Source organism: Pyrgilauda ruficollis, unplaced genomic scaffold (genome assembly GCF_017590135.1).
Source record: "Pyrgilauda ruficollis isolate IOZ18807 unplaced genomic scaffold, ASM1759013v1 scaffold55, whole genome shotgun sequence".
Taxonomy (NCBI): domain Eukaryota; kingdom Metazoa; phylum Chordata; class Aves; order Passeriformes; family Passeridae; genus Pyrgilauda; species Pyrgilauda ruficollis.
This window is the reverse complement of record NW_024527155.1, coordinates 5,233,103-5,252,948: the sequence shown is the minus strand read 5'-3', so window position 1 is coordinate 5,252,948 and position 19,846 is coordinate 5,233,103. Positions and strand designations below refer to the sequence as shown.

The window sequence follows — 19,846 nt, the reverse complement described above, 5'->3', positions numbered from 1 at the left end:
TATTGTAAAAGCGTAGGTTGGCTGGTCGAGATGTTAGATGGAGTTTGTTGGCTGTTCTGTGAAGAAGGAGTCAGTGCTGTGAGGAGTTGCCCATGAGAAAAGACCCAGAAGGTATGGAGCTTTTGCAAGAAAATGACAACCGTAGAAAGGCTCTCTGGAGTTGTCCAGCAGTCCCTGAAAACCCCTTCTGGGCTGCCATCAGAGACTCACTGTGCACAGCAGGGCCTCTCCAAAGGGTGTTTCCCGCTGGCTGTGGGAATGGACTCAGCAGCAAGGTGAGGTGCTGTGCTGTGGCAGCACACTCAGGTGAGGTCATTTCCAGCCACACTCCTAAAAATATAAAGAAGTGGGTGTGGTAAGACATTGAGTACCTATCTGATGTCTGAGCGTGCTCCATGTGCCCAGAGGCTGCAGACAGCCCCTCTGTAACCAAAATTCAGAGGCGTCACAAGTGGCTGGACAAACAAATATCACCAGTTAATGGTTAAGCTCTCAATTTACTAAAGCATTTGTTACCAGTTTGCCAAAGAGATCAAACAACCGTGAATCACAACCTTGGCTACTAATTAAATCCTTTATTCCCTTCTCTCATCGCAGAAGCATTTAATCTTGGGGAATCAGGACAGCCTGTTGTGCAGAATTATATTTTACAGCATAAGCAGAAACAAGCTTACTGTAAGGCTTCCTACTGGAGCTGGAAATGGGAAGGATTAAAATGAGAATATTAACTTTCCCTTCTGCCATGGTAGTTCATGTTAGCACTGAAAAATGATTGATGGTGAATAGCTGCATTGGAAAATAATTTTGGTCGTGTAGCTTTGTTATTTCACTGAATGGCAAATACCATTTTTATTTTCCTCCGGCCTTGCTTATAGATGGGACTTGTCCTCTAGATAGAGAATGAGGGATTTGGTGTGCTCTGCTGGTGACTGGCTGTCCCAAAGAAAAATGTTTTACTCAGAAATAATGGACTGTGAAGAACACCCCAGAGGAAATGAGGCATAAACCAAAACACTACAAGCAGTTTTATGGCAATTCAAATATATTTCTATTTGTCAAAAGATGTTTTTGTGTGCTTTTATGTATAGGATGTACAGCTGCATGATATCATACCTTTGATATTTACTAGAAAATTAAACAGTGTTTACCTTTTTGGCTCCCGTCTCTGAGAAGCAGAACTTAAAAGCCCAAACACTTTATTTCCTTTGGGTTTGGGGGAAGTCATCCAAGTCCTTAGCAGCAGAATGATGCAGCACAGGCTCACAGAACAGGGGTACCCTGAACCAGCATTAGGCCAACTCAGTCCACTGGGAGCTGATCCAAACACACAGCCATTCCAGGCAGGAGTAGCAAATTTCCATTTTTGTAACTTGAACTGTGATGTTGCAGTCAGATCTGTGGGAGCAGGGGTTTGGAGACAGTGTCTCTAAGACACCTCAGGAAGGTGTTAAGAGGGAAAAAGCTTCCTATGCAGATCTAACTGGAGGTTTGGTGCATAATTATTGAGGTACAGATGATTTATAGAAATGCACTTAGCGGTAGCCATCTGTAGACCTGCAGGGAAAAGCTGTATGGTATTAGCTTAAAAAGCAATGCATTTTATGCTATTTCTGGAGAAAGTAATCTCTTCTGTCATTGCTAAATCTGAACAATTTCTATGATAGAAAGAACCCACCTGAGAGGCAATAGCTAGAAGTAGGAAATGATGGCTTTTTTTGGTTTTGCTTTTGACTTTGCAGAATGCTTCTTTCTTACTAAAAAGTGTGAGTTTTCAGAAGGGGAACACCCCAGCTACACCTCTTCAGAGGACAGACATCCACCATTTGCACATGCAGAACTTTTATTTACGGGGGGAGATCTATCCTGAGGAAACAGCTGAATACTCTGAAAATTCCAGGTTATATTTAGCTGCAGAGGCCGTGGTGATACCTTGCTGTAACACACTAAAGACCCAAAATTGCACAAACTTTTATAGAACTTAAAATAATTCTTTTATGGCACTTATATGACTTCTCCACCCCTTAGTGAGTATGAATGCTGTCATGTTCAGTATGGAGAGACAGCACTGCAGGGTGACAGCTCAATATGCCATTCTATCAGTGTTGCTAATAATGAGTTTATAAAGATAAAACATCGGGAACACCCAACTACTTTTGCAGCTGCTCCCCAAAGCCATCACTAGAAGTCTGTTTAGAATGAGAGTTAGAAACACTAGAGGTTCATGCAGTTAAAAAGGAAATAAAGATGGTGCTGTAATGTCATTCAAGTGCATCTTGGTAGGAGTAATAGAATGAGCAATCTGGCTTAATTAATGTTTGATATTATATTTTAATGTTAAGAAGAAAATGCGTCATTTTTGCAATCTTTGAAAAATTTGAAATAACCTTTGGTTTTAAGGCAGTTTGAAAAATAATGACAGTCTATGAAAGTCTGTCATTTTAAAGCATAATGAGCAAATTATTTTCTCTTTATTCTGTTGTCAGATCATATGCATATGCACAAAGAGGGGCATATATTTTTTAAAGACCTGCCAGATTATTTTGTCATTATATTAAGCTACAGCTCCATTTGGGGATAAATATGTATGTAGATGTTACATCCAGCAACCACTAGATTATTTGGATTGTTTAGCAGTCAACAAATCAAAGATCTTTCAAGTGTTTTTTATCTAAATAATTCTTGGGGGAATAAAAGTAATGTAAGTGAAGAAACATGTTTATAGAAATTGTGGGGTGAACACCTCAAAAAACCCAAACAAACAAAAAAATCCTAAAAACTGGAGTGACCATATAAAAGCTGTTCATGGCTGGATATGCAGGAACTTGAGAGTTTGGGGCTTTTTTTGTGGAAATGAAGCTGGGAGGGACACATGGAGGTTTGCTTAGACACAGAAGGCGGTTTTGTGGATACCTCTTTTAGCTGTGAAATGGGTGCAAATCTAGCATGGGTTGGATAAAGCCCTGGATTTTCAGAGCCTTCTTGAAAGGTGAGGAAGGTCAGCAGAAACGGTGTGTTGTGCTGCCAGGCTGGATCACAGCTACTTACACTGTACATTGACGTTTTGGGGAAGGGTCATTTGTTGTCAGGATGGAGATGCTCTTTCTCCCCTCACCCTCCTCGTTTTTCCCACAGGCTGCGGGAACACCACCGCGCTGCCATCAAGGTGATTCGGAGGATGCAGTATTTTGTGGCAAAAAAAAAGTTCCAGGTGAGTTGTGAATAGAAAGCTCCTTTTCTAAATAAACCCTTTTATTCTCCTGATTCATTGTCTCTTTTAGAAACTTAAGAGAGACTAACACAATTCATTTCAGTAATGGTTATCTACACTCACTATTCTCTCCCTCCTTCAATAGGGCGGTTGTTTCGCAGCAGGTTAGTCAACTATGGATGCACTGGAAATAGGCTAAACTCCTGAAATGCAGTCTGAATTAAAATGTTATTTTCTGCTAATGGACTTGACCCTTAGCCCGCTGTTATCGCTGTCTCTTTCTGGCAGTGCAAACATTCTCGTATGTCTCCATTAATTCTGAGCTGTGTGCTGCTTTCATGCCCAGTCAGTAGGATTAGAGATTAAAATACTATCTCAGCCTTGTTTCTGTCCCTTACTCAGTGATAATGAAGTCCTGATAAGAAACCAAGGTGGGAATTTGTTAGTGTATTGGAGGGTTTCTCGTTTCTTCTCCATTCTCCCCTCTGCATAGTAGGAGACCTCCTTCCCAGTTAGTGAGATACTGATTCTCTTTCCTCCTCTGGCCCTCACTGATACATTTCCCATGTGCCACTTCAATTGCTGTGGTGCTGTGATGTCATAAGCATTTAACAGTAGCTAATTCACCTTGTTTCCTGGTCTGAATAAAAAATTCTGACTGCAAACTTTCAAAAAATCTATTTCATTGATCCAGTAAAAACACATATTAGCAGCCTTCAGCTTGATTTAAACCAGGTAAATATATATATAGGTAATAAATATATTACCTTAAAATCAATCAATAAGGGATAATCTCTAGAGAACAGGCTTCGCAACTGAAAATGCAAAGGATCAGAAGGGGTTAACTGCCTAAATCAATTTTCATACATGACCTAGCGACTACTGCTTCCAATAAACCAGAAAGCTATCCTACCTTTAATCTAGACCCTCCAAGAAGGGAGAGTGTCTTTTCTCCTTCAAATTTGAAGCCTACGAAATTTAAGATCAAAAAGATCATGATGAGGATGATGATGATGACTAGCAGTGCAATATATCTATCTGTGATGCAAATTTTGCTGCTGTTACAATCCCATAGTTCTGATTTCCTTGTAAAATTCAGAAGCATTTCCTGAACTCTTTAGCAAATTTCTACTTTGAATATTTTCATTTTTACTAAAATTCTTCAGCTAATTCATGGTTAAGGTTGCCTGAGCTTGTCAGAAAATTGCTTTAGTTATATATAATGTATTCAGATCAGCACCATTTAGGCTGAAATGTTCCATGTCCAGAGTTTTCTTGAAGAGAGGGCTTTCAAAAAGTTTCTGCTAGCACATTTCACCTTTTACTATCATTATTAGACTAAAATTAAGAAAGGCACAGTGTCTCAACTACTTGAAGATAATATTTATAGTCATTTTGTTGAGAAGTTTCTTAGCACTTGCTGGTCAGCACTTGAAACTGAGCAAGGGATGTTGCCCAGTCCAGTGATGTGTCTGCTGCTGTTGTGTGAATAATTGCCTAAATGTGGCCAGTTCCATTAAAATCTAATTTATTTTCATTCTAAAACTTGATTGTGATCCTTTGCTCCATGGTAATTACTGAATCATTGCTCTCATAAATTTAGATCATAAAATATTTGCCATGGTATTAACTAAACTGCTTAGTAACAAGAAATCCACAAGTTGTAGATCTACCTCCCAAGTGGTATTTGTCAGAAACAGATTTTGAAAATGCCTGAGCACTGTGTGCAACATTATCCACCTGGCAAATAAACGAAACTCCCCTGCGGCAGATGATTTGATAGAAGCTGGAAAAGCATTTGACTGAAGAGAATGGGACTATTCAGTTCATACCTAAAACTTGTTTGTGCTCAGTATCTCGGTTGCTAATCTGGCTCCTCAGTTGTACTCTCACTTTCGTATCTGCAGAAGGCTCCGTCCTGGCCATCTACAAAATCCCTGGACAGGGTTGTCTCCCATCTCTCCTCAGCAGTCTTCCTTCTTCCTGAAGGATCCATATGAGCTGCTACTAAAGAACTAAAAATGTCATTTGGCTGAAGCAGGGTGCATCTTAGGTCTCTGCTCCTGTGTACGAGTGATATGCTGCTGTTTCTTCAGAAGCAGAATCTCCAGTAGGAAAGTAGGGGAATATCTGATACTTCTCCATCATTTCTGAATATAAGGTCATGATCAAGCTTAGAAATTTGGAGAGCACCAAAGGTACAGTTTCCCAAAGCACCCAAGTAACTTGATGCACGAAGTCGCCTTGAAATTCAAGCCATGAGATGATTTTGAAAATCTCTCCTGTAATTAAGCGATAACCACAGTCATTATTCTTTCATTAAAAGTTGTAAATCTGTTCTATGCACATAAAATAATAATAAGAAATTAAATTGTTTTAGCATGTGCCAAGTCATGACTGTACTGTTCCTAATAAGCAGACTAATGTAACGTCCGAAAATTAGGGTAAAGCAGAAAATGCATTTTAAAAATGTATCTTTCAGCATTTAAGATGTCTGTACAGCTGATTTTTAATAGGTGTTTTCTTGCTAAGCTTTGAATTTACGTAAAAAGTAAGTTCCAAAAAAAGAAAATTTGGGTAGTTTCTTCCTGTAACTGTTGAAAAAACTCACAACAAACCCACAACCCAATTTCATCTGAAGTCTGTTGGGCTATTCATGCTTAAAATTAGCTGGAACACTAAGGAAGGCCAGCACTTTAAAGGAGTATTTTTTAGAGATGCCTCTGAACCTTTTAGTAGGACAGCATAGGAAGAAGGAGAGGAAGAGGAAAATTTTGCAAAATGGGTCCCAGCATGAACCCAGCATGGTTCTTAAACTATACCAGCTGTTTGCAGGACACACCTGTAGGCCTAAAATTGACTAGATATGTATTTTAAAGGGCTCAGTTAATAACAGGGGGTGATGGCATCAGAAAGACAAAAGCCAGTTAGAAAGCAAAGCCTTCCTGTTTAAAACTCAATAAATAAATAAAACAAATAAAGAAAAGATAAACAGGGATACAAGGATTTTCAAAGGACATGAAAAGCAAGTCTTTGTGAAGTATCATTTCCTCTTTAAAAAGGAGAGAAATTTAGGCTGTATATAAAGTCAAGGTTTTAAATACAGTCCTTAGGAGGATGCCCATGTGTAACCTATGAGCCCAGCATAATATTATAAGGAATTAATACCATTTTTATGTATGTGTTTATGTTCTCATAAAGTCTGTAGGACTGTTTCAAATTCTATACAAATGATCACATTCAACACAAGTCCTGTGCATCAGTGAAGGTTAATGACTTATGGTTAAGTAATGGTTTTATTGATTATAGAGAAAGCAGACTTAGAAATGAATGCTTTCCTAGGCTTTCTTCACCCTACCTACCAAAAATGAATTTTATATATTAGTTGTAAAGCAGATGTTTTTGACACAATCTAATATTACAAATGAATTTTGGAAAAAAAAATTGCCATACTCATTTATCCCATTAGCTTGATTTATGAGTAAGTAACCTTTGTTTTCCAATTATGAAAGTTTCTAGAAGTCTTAAAATTACTGTACATAAGATACAACTGTGATATCCATCACAGGTACAGAGACCAGGAATTTGTTCTGATTTCCCATTTTCATTTTGAAAACTTTTTAAATTTTCTTTCCATGTAAATTCTTCCAATTGAGTAAATTAATTTCCTTCTAAAATAGCTTTTTAACTTGTGGTATGATTTTTACCATGGCAAATATTCTATACATAGCATAAATACAGTTGCAGTTCTACCAATGACATAACCGTTGCCTGATTTGTTACAATTTCCCTGGAAAATCTTACATTTTTAGTCTTGTAGTTCATCATACTATGTGACTCATATGAATTGTGTGTGTAATCTTCTCTGATCTCCATACTGGACTGTACTAAACTATGTATTTAGCACAGTGTCCTGTGCTTCACAGGGTGTTTTGCCCATTTTATTTGATGTTACCTGGCTGCATTTCCCAGAAATTCCCTTTTCCTGGATTCCACTTTCCCAGATCTGCCTCCCTGCCCATGCAGTTACTAGGGAACAACAACAGCCACAGCCAGTGGTGCACATTTAATATTTGCCATTGGGTTTTGTGCCTTTTAAAAACTTTCATTTATGATGGGGGGAATTTTAACATATTTAAGCAGAGTTTTGCCATGAGTTTTGCTTGATTAGCAGAGGACCCAAAGTAAGGAAGAGAAGCAGTTAAGGAAGGCTGTGGGACTGGCTTCTACTTTTGTCTATTCCATACTAATCTGTTGCCTGCTGCAGGTTTTTTATATGGTCAACATCAAGAGTCTTTTCTTACAGAAGAGCAGCTTTCAATATGGAGCAGTTACAGAAAAATCAGTACTGATTTAAATACCCAGTCTTACTCAGAAGTTTAGTCTCATTCTTATAATATATTTACTCCAGGTTTTTAATTCTTCTTTTAAAGAGAGAGAAACAGCCCTGTAAATGAAAAACAGGCAGGGAAATATTTACACAACTGTCAGACTCCTGTGTCAGAGTATGAGGATGGCAGGAGAAAGCTCTGCATCTTTATTCTTACTGAACACCTTTTCTGAACCTGCAGTTTTCAAGCTTGCAGATTTCTCTTTGGCTTATTTATAGTACAAAAAGAATGCAACTATCGTGTTTTTGCGTTTGTTTGGGGTTTTTTTGTTGTTGTTTTTTTGGTGAGGTTTTTTTTGTTGTTTTTTTGTTGGGTTTTTTTTTTTTTTTTTTTTTGGGGGTTTTTTTTTTTTTTTTGTTAATATTATCATATTTACAGTGCTAGTCCATGGAAAGATTTACAGGCTCATGCTATGGCAGAATCATATTTCTTTCTTTGTGGATGTTAGTTATGATTTATGTGTGCGTAAGCAGTTGGGGTGCTTGGGAATTCTTCTGTGTTCCTTGGTTAGATTGAAGCAATTCCCAGTCCTGCTTAGCCTTCCACTAGTGTGTCTTACATTCACCCAAGGCTTGCAGTTGACGGAGGAATCTGGGAGACTGAAATATAGTTTTTTTGATGAAGTGATGTTACTAAAGGAATCATTCCTGAAACATGGGAGCTGCTTCCCAGGCAGGTGCAGGGGACAGCATGAAGGTGCCACAGTCTCCAGAGCTTGTTTTTGTACGATATCCCACTTTCCACTGGCTTAGGAAAAAAACAGTATTTGTGGCATGGAATTTAGGAAATCCTGAAGTTTGGGAAATAAAATAAAGCAGAGAAGAGACGTTAGCTTTTGAAGTACAGGTGACAAAATACTTCTGAGGCCTCAAAAGGGATCCAAATTCTGTTATCTTAGAAGCCACCACTGAAAACTCTTTTCCTTGTTTTCAAACCATGCAAGAAAAGAGAAGTTGTAACGCAGTGTTACCATGGTTTTTACAAAACCTTGAAAATTATCTGCAGTTTCTATAAACAGCATAACGAATGAGTCAGAAATTATAGAATAATTTGGGTTGGGAGGGACCTTCAAAGGTCATCTAGTACAAACCCCCTGCCATGAACAAGGACATCTTCACCCAGTCAGGTTGCTCAGGGCCCCTCCCAACCTGGCCTTGAATGTTTCCAGGGATGGGGCATCCACAACTTCTCTGGGCAACCCATTTAAGTGTCCCACCACCCTCGCACTGAAGAATTTCTTCCTAATAGCTAATCTAAACCTGCCCTCTTGCAGCTTGGAGCCATTTCCCCCTTGTCCCATCACTGCAGGCCCTTACAAAAATATGTCCCCATCTATTCAAAAAGCCCCCTTCAAATACTGAAAGGCTCCAGTGAGGTGTCCCTGGAGCCTTCTCTTCTTTAGGTTAAACGACACAACTCTCTCGCCCTGTCTATAGCAGAGGTGCTCCAGCCCTCTGATTATCTTTGTGGCCTCCTTTGGACTTGTTCTAACAGGTCCATGTTTTTCCTGTGTTGGGAACACCACTTCTGGCACTGTTAGGACTCTAGATGTAGGATTAAGATACCTTTAATTTGTTGCTACTCTTCAACATGTTCATTCACTTGCTTCCCAGTTAGTCTTGATGTCTTACAGGTAAATACTATTGCAGTTATCTTGATACTATTGCCTCTGTGCTACACAGAAGTTGTTTTATGATTAATAGGTCAGGTGGAGTCTTTCCCATGCATGAGGTGCAAATTACAGACAGGGGGCATTTCTTGTAGCAGTGTTTCCAGCAGTTTTGAAAGCTCAGCCAGTCTTTCTGGAAGAGGAAATCAGTCATGTACCTTCCTCTAGGGCTGGCTTTTAACTTCCCATGGTGAGACCTGAACTGTGAGCCCCAGCTGCTGACTGAGAACAGGGGTTTGTGCATGTGCAAGACCTCTTTATTTTTCAGTGGCCAAGGAGTATTAACTTGTTTCCAGAAGGAACTAGGGTGTGTACAGGCTTCTGAACAAAGTGCCAGATAAACTTTTTTTGGCTCCAAGTACTTTTGAGCTCCAGTTTGGTGGATTATCTCTTGGAAGGCATACAGACCTGCAGTAACAAAAAGGTGGATGAAATGAGAAATGTCAGAATTATTCCACCAAAAATATGTGATCATGGCAACAATCAAAATAACTCACATGTTTACACAGTGCTAAAAGAACTTACTGTTTACTCTTCAAAAACATCTAGATTGCCACAGCCCATTCCTCCATCGTTGTGACTTAAGGGCATGTTTTTTGTCTCTTCTTTTACAGCAAGCCAGAAAGCCCTACGATGTCAGAGATGTTATTGAGCAGTACTCTCAGGGCCACCTCAACCTGATGGTGCGAATCAAGGAGCTGCAGAGGAGGTATGTCAATGAAACCCCCTCTTGGTACCCATGAAAAGCAGCAAAAGAATGTTTGTAAATTAGGGGCCCACGTTTGAAAAACTGCCAGGGTTAAAGGTGCCATATTGGCAGGACTGTGCACAGTTAGAAAATATAAAATGTCATTTGTGTAAAGTTCTCTTTTCACACAGGGAGGAAAAGGCAAAAATCTTAAAAATCTGATGACTGGAGCTTAGGTGTATTACCTCAGTCCCTGCTAGCTGTGACTGTCGACTACAATCCCTACATGATAGGGGCTGTTCTACGCCTGCAGAGTGCAATACTGTCACCTGCTCTGGTAGAATTGCACCTAAGAGCCAACTAAGAGATGACATGCAAAAAGAAAGCTGCAAAAGAGCAAGTAAAAGAAAAATCAATGCTGAGCACATGGAGAAGTAATGGGCATGGTAAAACTTTACAGTGGTTAAAGAAGCTGTATAGCAATCTAAGTCAAATCCCATTTTGCTACTAAATTTTTCATTTCAAGCTACTCTTAGCATAAAGCAACTGCGTCACTCACAGGACAAACCAAAATTACTTGAACTTCACTTGGCTTATTTGTGAAGAGGCCTCCCTGCTGCAGCTAGAGAGAGTGAAGATGCTGGTTCAGACTGATAAAAAACAAAAATGTTTCTTTTATGTTTTATAGGTTGGATCAGTCCATAGGAAAGCCATCTCTTTTTATCTCCGTCTCAGGTAAGTCAATACCAAGGATGTGTCTAAAATTAATCTGATGAACATATAATTAATGGAAAATACTTGCTCAAGTACTTTTCATTTTATTGCCAAATTTCTAAACTGTGCCAACTGGTTGTGCTCTGAAGATTAAGCCTTGGCAATAATATTTAGTCATCAACACTTTTAAATTACGGTTGTTCTTATTTAGATTCTTAAAGCACCTACTTTCACTGAAGTCTTCAAAATATTGGCTCTAGTCTTTTGGAGACTCACCATATATTCAATAATTGGCGTGCTAAGATTACAGAGTTCCTGTGAAATTTGTAATATTCACATAGATCTTTGACAGCTTTGAAAAGACACTGGAAATGGAGCACAAAGGACTGTGTTTGTTTGTGACAAGTCTGGCTAATGAAAACTCTCTGTTTACGTCATTTGCAAACTCATCTTTCTGTATAGTTTGTAGTGGGGAAAAAAAGATAAAATGTTACCAAATGTGTTATTCATGTTGGCTGTAGAGTCCTTTGCGTAGTGGCAGATTGTTTTTTAAGTAGCAATTAAAACATTAACTAAATTGGGAACATTTTTGCTCTCCGTGGTTAAAGCATAAAACTAAGATTAAAAATGCCTCAAACTCAGGGCTATTAAAAGCCCTGGCGTGGGCCAATGCTATAAAAAGAAACAGAAAACTACTTTTAAGGAATGGATCTATCAGCCTGGGTAAGGGTGTTCAGTTACACAGTGTTGGTGGGCTAGTTAAACACACCCTGTTGTGGTTTGCTGCTATTTTGTTATACCACCATATATTAATTTGAAAGTGTTTCTTGTTCCACAGAGAAAAGCAAAGATCGAGGAAATAACACGATTGGTGCCAGGCTGAACAGAGTGGAGGACAAGGTAAGGCTCAGTTGAACTGGCCGTGAATGAGGACATGGTTTGTGATCGAACAGTGCTTGTTTCATAGGATGTGAAGGAAAATTCAACTTAAAATAGAGTTGAATGCCTGGCTTTTCCAGGTGATGGAGTCTAATTTTTGTCACAGATTGCATTTTTGGTTCTCATCACTTTAACAGAATAAGACGAAAACTCACAATTTAATTGATTTCAGTCGCTTTTGGAACTCACTTGGGTATTTTATTTTTAATTGCATATATTACATATGTCTCAGTGCTTTACTTCCGTCCTCCACAATAGATAAAAGGCTCTGTTCCTTTAATAACTCAGTATATTATGGTCCCCAAGATTTGCTTTTGATCTTTGCTCTGTTGTTTATATAAGTCCACCTACAATTCCTTAGAGAGGGAAATAGCAAACCTTGTTCCGTCCTGGTTTTCATTCCTTATGATAAGTGGAGTTTCTCCTTCCAAGTGACATGAATCCAAAAAAATCAGACTTGTTCTATAATCACAACAGTTAAGTGCTTTGTAAGCTTTTATTTCAATGCTGGCTCTGCTTGAGAAAATAGATGACAGGTAGAGGTTCATTGTCATGGTAGAGGTTGTGTCATTGTTAGAAAATACAGGTTTGCCTATGCTGTCATTTAGGGAAAAAGGAACAGTTAAGAAGAATAGTTTGAATCTTTTACTGATCTATTAGAGTGATTTGGTGAGGAAGTGAAAGCATTTCTTTACTTTAGAGTTATTTTGCTCATGTATCTGACCTGTTCTTTAGTTATTAAGACTGAAACTTTTTCCTGAGGAAAAAACTTTCAGAGTGTTTCTTCCACCACTGGAAGTATGTGGTAACCTCATAGAGGTTTTGTTCTGAAGAAATATCCAGCAAATATTCTGCAAACTAAAATAGGTGTGAGCAATACATACCAAGGACTACAAACCAGCACCCTGATCTGCATTGATTCACTTGTGGCATGCCTGTTCCTTACACATTTCTCCTGAATTACTTTAATAAACTTGAATGACAGTACTCAGAACTGCACTTCACTCTCCTGGAAATAATGGTGTTTTAAAGGAAACTGGTTTCTTTTGGTATATGGTGGGACACAGGGGAAGAGTGAAGTAGAAGAGAGAAAGGCAGAGTGCAGTTAGCACAAAAAAGAATCACTGTGCAGTACTCCCTCACATCTGTGGTTAATATGTGTTCTTACACATGGAAGCCCTTTGCAGAAAGTTTGGATTACATTTATTTATTTTCTCTCCATAATGTCAACTAAAAGTGTGGAACACTAAGAAATGTCTTGTGACTTGTGACAAAGAGCAATGACTTTTCAGTGTGGACAAATAATTCTCAAATGGCAGCTAAAGCAGCTTCTCAGTACTATTTTTGAAATCTCCAGCAAGCCTGGGAAAGCCTTGGTGTTGTACTGGCTCAGAGATAAGCTGTTTGGGGGTTATTAATTACTCTTTTTTACATCCTTACAAATAAGTACACCATGAATTTATAGTGACTGGGTTTTTACGTCTTGTAATGGGACTGTAAAACACTCCCTGTATAATTTTAGTATAGCTGGGTTAAATTTTAGCCTTGTTTTAAGTAACAGACCCTTCTTTCTTTGCAGTTGCATGAGGTCATCTGTGGTTTCAGAGTTGTATGTTATCTGCCCTATACAGCTAGTCCTATCTGCAGGAATTTTATCTGAAAGTAGCTGAAAGGCTAAAAATAGAGAATTTCAGTTGGACTCAGCAAACAGTGGTTAACATAAAAACACACTGGCAATGCTAGAATCACATTTTTGCTGCAGCTGTAGATGGTGGCCAAAGCTAATTTTTTGGTATTTTTGCTCTCAGAGATTGGCCCTCTCTTTCCCATAAAATACATGGTGCTTGGTATGCTTTCAGCATACAGTTAAATCCTTCCTGAACTGAACACTATATTAAGGATATCAGGTGGTTTTTAAGGTGAAAAAATATTTTAAACAGTTTCATCCCATTTGGTTTGTGAATTAGTTTTCACTCTTGGACTTCAGGAGGAGATATTTTCAGTGCTGCAGGCTAGTGTCAGCATCTAAACACCTCTTGTGCATTTGAAAAATCTCCTGTAAGTTAGAGGAGGGCTGTGTACAGCCAGCAGTACAGAGGGGATGGCACCTGAAAGGGACATTTAAAAATAAAAAGATTAAATGGCAGTGTATTGACAGGAATTATCATCCTTTATGGCAAAACCCTGAGTTTTCAAGTGTTGACGTCCACAAAATGTTGTGTTTTCTGCTGTAAATTTAGGAGTATGCTCATTTAAGGGAGAGAGTTTCTTGTGCGCTGAAACTTTGACCTTGTGATATATGCAGTTTGTGATCCTGAACCTAAAGATTGTTTCCTAAGGTACAAAAGCCAAAGGGATGAATCACACTTGCAAAAACCTTCCTGCAGATTCCTTCCTGCTGAATGTTGTAATTTTGGCAAGATCCTGAGAAGGTGGTTTTGTGAATGTGAGTAGAGACTGCACAGCCTGGTAAGCCCTTGTGAAAGGAAATTCAGCACGTAATCATGGCATATTTTCACTTTGCCGTTGTTCTCTGTTGCTTGCAAAGCTGAGGGTGGCAAGGGCTGTACTCTCCTAAAGGTGTCCTGCCCTGCTGGGTGCAGGAGGCTGCCCACATTCCAGTGGGAATGTACCAGCAGGAGTGCAACACCCAGCAGGGCTCACACCCCCTGCCAAGTGCCAGTGGTCCAAGAGCGTGCGTGTGGATAGCTCAGGGGACGTGGCTGAGCAGGATTGCAGCAGCAAATCAATTTATTTGTGGTGGCCAGCCTTCTCTTTTCATCCTTGAAACATCTGTGAGTGACTATTCAGCCTACCCTCAAGGAACCTGGCCACAGCTGGCTTGCTACCAAGCTCGAAATCAAAAACAGTTTTTCCAGATGGGCCCAGCTGTGTGTGCACAGTGCCCTTCCTCCTTGCACAGCGCTCTTCATCCTCATGCCGCAAGCACTGCCTGCCAGGGGCTTAATTCTGGGTGTGCCCAGCAGCTCCAGCCAGGAGCAAGCCCACAGCACACTTGGGAAATTGTGTCCCGCAGCTCCTATTTTCCTTTCACTGCACTAATTTTAGCTTGCCTATAAATGACTGCAGTGCTAGCTTTTTAATTTTCACATTAATCTGTTCTTTTTCAGCCTTTTGCCAACCATTAACTTAGCTGTAACAGGCGCAGTTTGCGCTTCTCAGGTGATCAGCCAGGCTTGCTGCTTTGGCTGCTCTAAGGAAATTCAGTCTCAAATATGGGCACTGCACAAAATCATCTAGAATGTGCAGTGAAGGCTAAAAGTGGCCAGTCCCTGGACTCTCTCTGTTGTACTTGCAAACCAGACTGCCCCAGCTATCTGTAGGTCCTGCCTCTGGACCTCCCAGAGTAGAATAACACAACCCAGATTTACAAAAAAAGTTTGAAACCATTCTGAGCACTAGACATTATCCTCTCTTCCTGTTAAGTTGTTTTGAAGATAGAACTTAATCTTCTGCAATGACTTGAACCCTTTAAAGTTTGCCTTTCAAGAACGTTTCTAGCAATCCAAAGCAGTTTTCTGGGCATCCCTTCTTAAGAACTGTTCCTGTATCTGACAGTAAGTACAGTATTAATACCAGGATTGCCAAGGTCATAATTGAAATCTTGTAATAGTCTTTTTCAGTTGTATGAAACATTAGGAGTTATGTTATCTGTTGCAAAACTTTGCACTGTGGAGATTTAAATGGAGATTTCTATTTGTACCTCAGATATGTGGTAGTGAGACGTGTGACACCTTTTAAGGTGAATCAAACATTCTGTAAGACAATATTAATTCCAAGTTTTTATACATTTTGCATGCTTCTAGCTGAGAAGGTGAACCCTTATATTCTAACCAGTACTAACCCAAAGAGCAACATAGACATCATTGCATTTTTTCAGATCTACTTGGAATGCAGATAGCACCACTTTTTAAATCAATTAAAAACACGTCTATCACATGAAAACATCTACCCTAAAATAGGTGCTGCTATGCTTGTTGAGTTGACTAGTGGAATTCTGAACTGATCTTGGAAACCAAAGCTGGAAGGCAGTGTACTTCTCACAGGCCTTTTGAGTTTAGTTATGCTGATTTGGTTTCCTGTCTTCCATCTACCATGTCTGTGATCACTAAACATCTAGAGGCCAGTAAAATTGTAAGGATATAATAAATATTTGATATCTTTTTTGCAGTGAGTGCTGACTGTGTAACTTTTAAAGAAAAATAAGTGCAAAGGCTTGTTTGAGGTGGCTTTCAAAAAGTGATGAATACTGTATCTTACAACATTCATGTGAATGGTATGACATTTTCTTCTAGCTAAATAGTTTTCTGTAATTGTTTCAGTGGAGTATTGGTTCTATCCATACATGTGTTAGAAACTCGCTTGACTGGGACCATGTTGAAGGCAGCTCCAAGGAACTAAATGACCACTGACAAGTCTAGGTCCAGTTTCTGACTTCATTCCTGCTCTTTTCCACTCTTGCTTTCTAATCAGTAACAGTTCCCCATTGCAAAAGGTTTCATATCTGATTTATTTATTTTGATTTGCTTAAAAATGTGTGAACTTGAGAGGAATCTTACTGTAATGTGAATAAATCCGCTTTTTTAGTGTATCATAAGGCAAATTCTAATTATGCTGTTTCTAATAATCAACTCTCAGTCCATTCAATGCAGAATAGTTTAGGACATGCTGCAGAGACCACGTAAAGGTGATAGGTCATTCCTTTGACCTGAGGAGCCAACATTTTAGTTTTCCCTCATCGTGGTAGGCAGAGGCATTAAGCTGTATTAAAGTTGCATACCTTTGAGAGGACTTCTTTGGGTTGTTGTGACATTGTTTTGCTCAGCACCATGGAAATGTTACTTTTATGACAGCATTTCTGTCATAAATGAAAATATAGATCTGTACTTATTTATGTCTTATTACTTGATGCTCCATACTTACAACCCAACAAGCACACATTTTAGATGGTTTAATCTTTTACTTAGATAAGTATTATACCATCTACATCATCCTGAGTTCAAAAATACCGAGTTTCATGTTGACAGCTTGTTCACCTAAAATAATTCTTCATGTGCAGCCAGTTTTTCAGTTTCATGTGAAACAACTGCATTATCTAACAGAGGATCAAAGTTTGGTGGGTTTTTCCTCTATTTTTAATGTCATTCTGTAGCCTGGGAACAGTTACTATGCTTCCTAGGGCAGCAGAGCAATTAGTGCAAACACAAAAAAAAGCCCTTGACTGATGTCACCCTTGTTGCACATTTTGGCTTTTTTTTTTTAATTAGATAGTAATTAATTAAATTTAATTGAATAGATATTGATGGCAAAAGACTGACAAACAACCCAACTTTCTGGCCAGTGCCTGAAAGCAAGGTTAGAACCATCACTTGGAGAAATGGCTTCAGAAAGTGTCTGGCATGGAAATATTCAGCACTTTTCAGGCCGAGCATGCACTAGGAATTTCTGGTATTAAATATTGTAAGCTTCTGCAGTAGGTGTGTGAGGATTTGTCTTCCCAATACTGAGAAACAGAACTGAAAGCTGTGGTTTTGGCTGGGAGTTTTAAAAGATACGTAAAATCAATAAAAATCAAAACGAACACCACCAAGCAGTTACTCATCTTGTATGTAGTTCTTGCAATAATGCAGAAGTAATAACCTGGGGGATGTGGAGGAATATTGAGGCACATGGAAGATTAAGTATCACTATTAATTTAATCCTTAGTCTTTTTCCAGATGCTGAAGTACAAGCATACGGAAGCAATTTCCGTGCTGAACTTTGTGATGGAGGATGCCCATTTTCTATAAATTGGACTACAACTAAGCACATCCTTCAACAGCCTAGGTCATTAGGCAGCCTTACAGTTTGAATAGCTTTTTTCTTACCAATCTGATAATATTTCAATAGGTTAACAATGAAAAACTGCAGATTTCTGTGTCTAGTGTCCTATACTTCCCATCTTGCCAGCTACAGCAAATAAAATTATCAGGCATAGTAAAAAAGTAAATTTTTACATGGTAAAAAATTTAAAAAATAATTGCTTGCTGGATTCACTGCTGCCAGAAGCTTCAGTAGCTAGAATAGAAACAAACAGAGAGATTAGGCAAAGCCATGGAGAAAGACTCACTTGAGGATTATTAAACAGGATGTCTTTGTGTAAACTCCAGTTTAGCAAATACTTTAAACAGTAGTCAGAGATGAGTTGGTAAAAAAAATAAAGGAAAACCATTATTTTATGCTTATGTACTTTCTTATGATTTTATTTTTAAGACTCTGCTACAAGCTTTGCACTAGAACAAGACTAGGGCAGAGAAATTTATTCAAGATACCCTTTTTATCCTAGCTTTTTATACACAGCTGTTTGCTGCTGGATTTGGTCACCCACACAGGCTCCTGGAACCTTGCTGTGCTATGTCTTGGATCTGATCTGTTTACAAAGCAGCACCCTGTTCCTGGGAGGGTTGGCAGAGCCGTACCTTGAAGACCTCAAGGTCTTTGGAGTGACCTTCACTTCCATCTGTTTGTTAGCACCAATTTTATCTCTTTGTAGAGATATCATCTCATCATCATCAGATCCTATCACTGCACAAATTCAAACCAGTCAATTTTTTGCGCAAATTTTGAAATGGTTTAGTATAAACTATATTAAGTGCTATCTATAACCTGTAGGAGAGCTTCTAGGTAGTAGCTTAGATGTAGTTACCTCACATGCAGGGCAATGTTACAAGCACTTGAGGTGTCCTGTGGTCCGTTTCTAAAGCATCAACTCTTAGATCAGAGTAAATGTGATTATATAAAAAAAGAATAAATCTAGTATTGAGCATAAATAGCTGCAGATAGTGAGAGTACTGCACCTTATCAGCTTATTTGCTGGAAATGAGAATGTGCACTTCCTCAGCACTGAAAAATGAAATAAAGTGATACAAAATATGATCCTTATTCTCAAGAAGAGTGGCTGAAGGTAATTCAAGCTAGCACACAGAGGCTATGCTGGGCTAAGCAATGACTAATTAAGCTCTGGTGACTCATTTGCATGAGTCGTCTGTGATACTCCTCTACAGATTTTATGAAGAGTAAAAAAAAAACCTCCTAAATAGAATAATTCCTGTTTAAGTGAATTTTGATAGATTTTACTGCAAATTTCTAGCACTTTTGGATTTCATTGAATAGGTATTGATGGCAAAAGACTGACAAACAACCCAACTTTCTGGCCAGTTGGGAAGGATAATGCTGAGGACAGAGTGTAAACCTTTACAAATTCAAAGAGTTACATATATATACATATACATACATATATACATCTCTCTGTCTCTGTATATATACTCATAGATATATATATATATAATTCTTCACACTGGCAGTGGCTGTGTGCTTATGATACCCACAGATGTCTGCTTGCTTATTAAGAGAGGAAATCCCAGAGGAATTTTAGCTAACATGCAATATATCCTATAAAATCTAGGAATTTGGGGAGGGCGGGAAATTGGAGGTATTAAATAATGCCTTGCCAGTTAATAATCTTTTAAACAATCTTCAGATTAGTTGCTGGTTTGGGAATTTGCTGGTGGTGTTTATATTTGAGTAGGTATGCAAGTGGATGTAAGGTCTGCAAATGGGGATGACTCCATCTTTTATCAAACCACATAAAGCCTGTTTTGTCTGGCATTCAAAGATAACGCAAGCAAGATTTGAAATGCAGCCTCCATCATTCTTGTGCAGAGAGTGTTTACATTTGATGTGGAATGGAAATGCATGGTGCATATGCCAAGGGAGAATGTGGAACAGTTGTATGGACTACCCTGTAGAGCTGATTAGAGAAAAGGCATTTAAGTGAACAGCACATGTGCACAGTATGCTACACAGACAACTTTTATTTGCCTTTCATATAGGTTAAAGGGGGAAAAATGACCATAAGATCATGTCTGCTTTTCGTGGGTTGGTATGTGTGTTGCAGATGAGTGACCAAAAAACAGTCCAACATAAATGGCAAATTGATACACTAGGATGAACCTTTACTGAAATTAGATGCATCATAGTTGAAATTGTTCCTTGTCAAAGATCTGTTTTTAGAGCCATCTTGCTGGAATTAAAATACTTTATTTTTGTTTGCAGCTGAGTATCAGGGAGGGAAAGTGGATGAAGCTGAAAGGACTCTATTCAGGCTGCAGTCTTTTCAGGGTTGGAATCTATTCAGCTCTTGGAAAAGATTCAGAGAAAAGGGAGGTATACTCCCT

At 38.8% G+C, this 19,846-nt stretch overlaps 1 protein-coding gene across 5 annotated transcripts in view; it reads left to right on the top strand.

Annotated features, from left to right (window-relative positions):
• Positions 1-19,846, top strand: part of KCNQ1 (potassium voltage-gated channel subfamily Q member 1) — a 335,815-nt gene that overhangs the window by 223,470 nt on the left and 92,499 nt on the right. For all 5 annotated transcript variants that reach the window (XR_005956269.1, XR_005956268.1, XM_041481067.1 and 2 more), the window contains 4 exons: positions 3,133-3,208; positions 9,883-9,977; positions 10,645-10,691; positions 11,509-11,570. Coding sequence is in view for 3 of the 5 variants with exons in the window: in XM_041481067.1 (XP_041337001.1) it covers positions 3,133-3,208; positions 9,883-9,977; positions 10,645-10,691; positions 11,509-11,570 (280 nt within the window). In the remaining 2 variants the exon portion in view is untranslated. The remainder of the gene's footprint in view (positions 1-3,132; positions 3,209-9,882; positions 9,978-10,644; positions 10,692-11,508; positions 11,571-19,846) is intronic.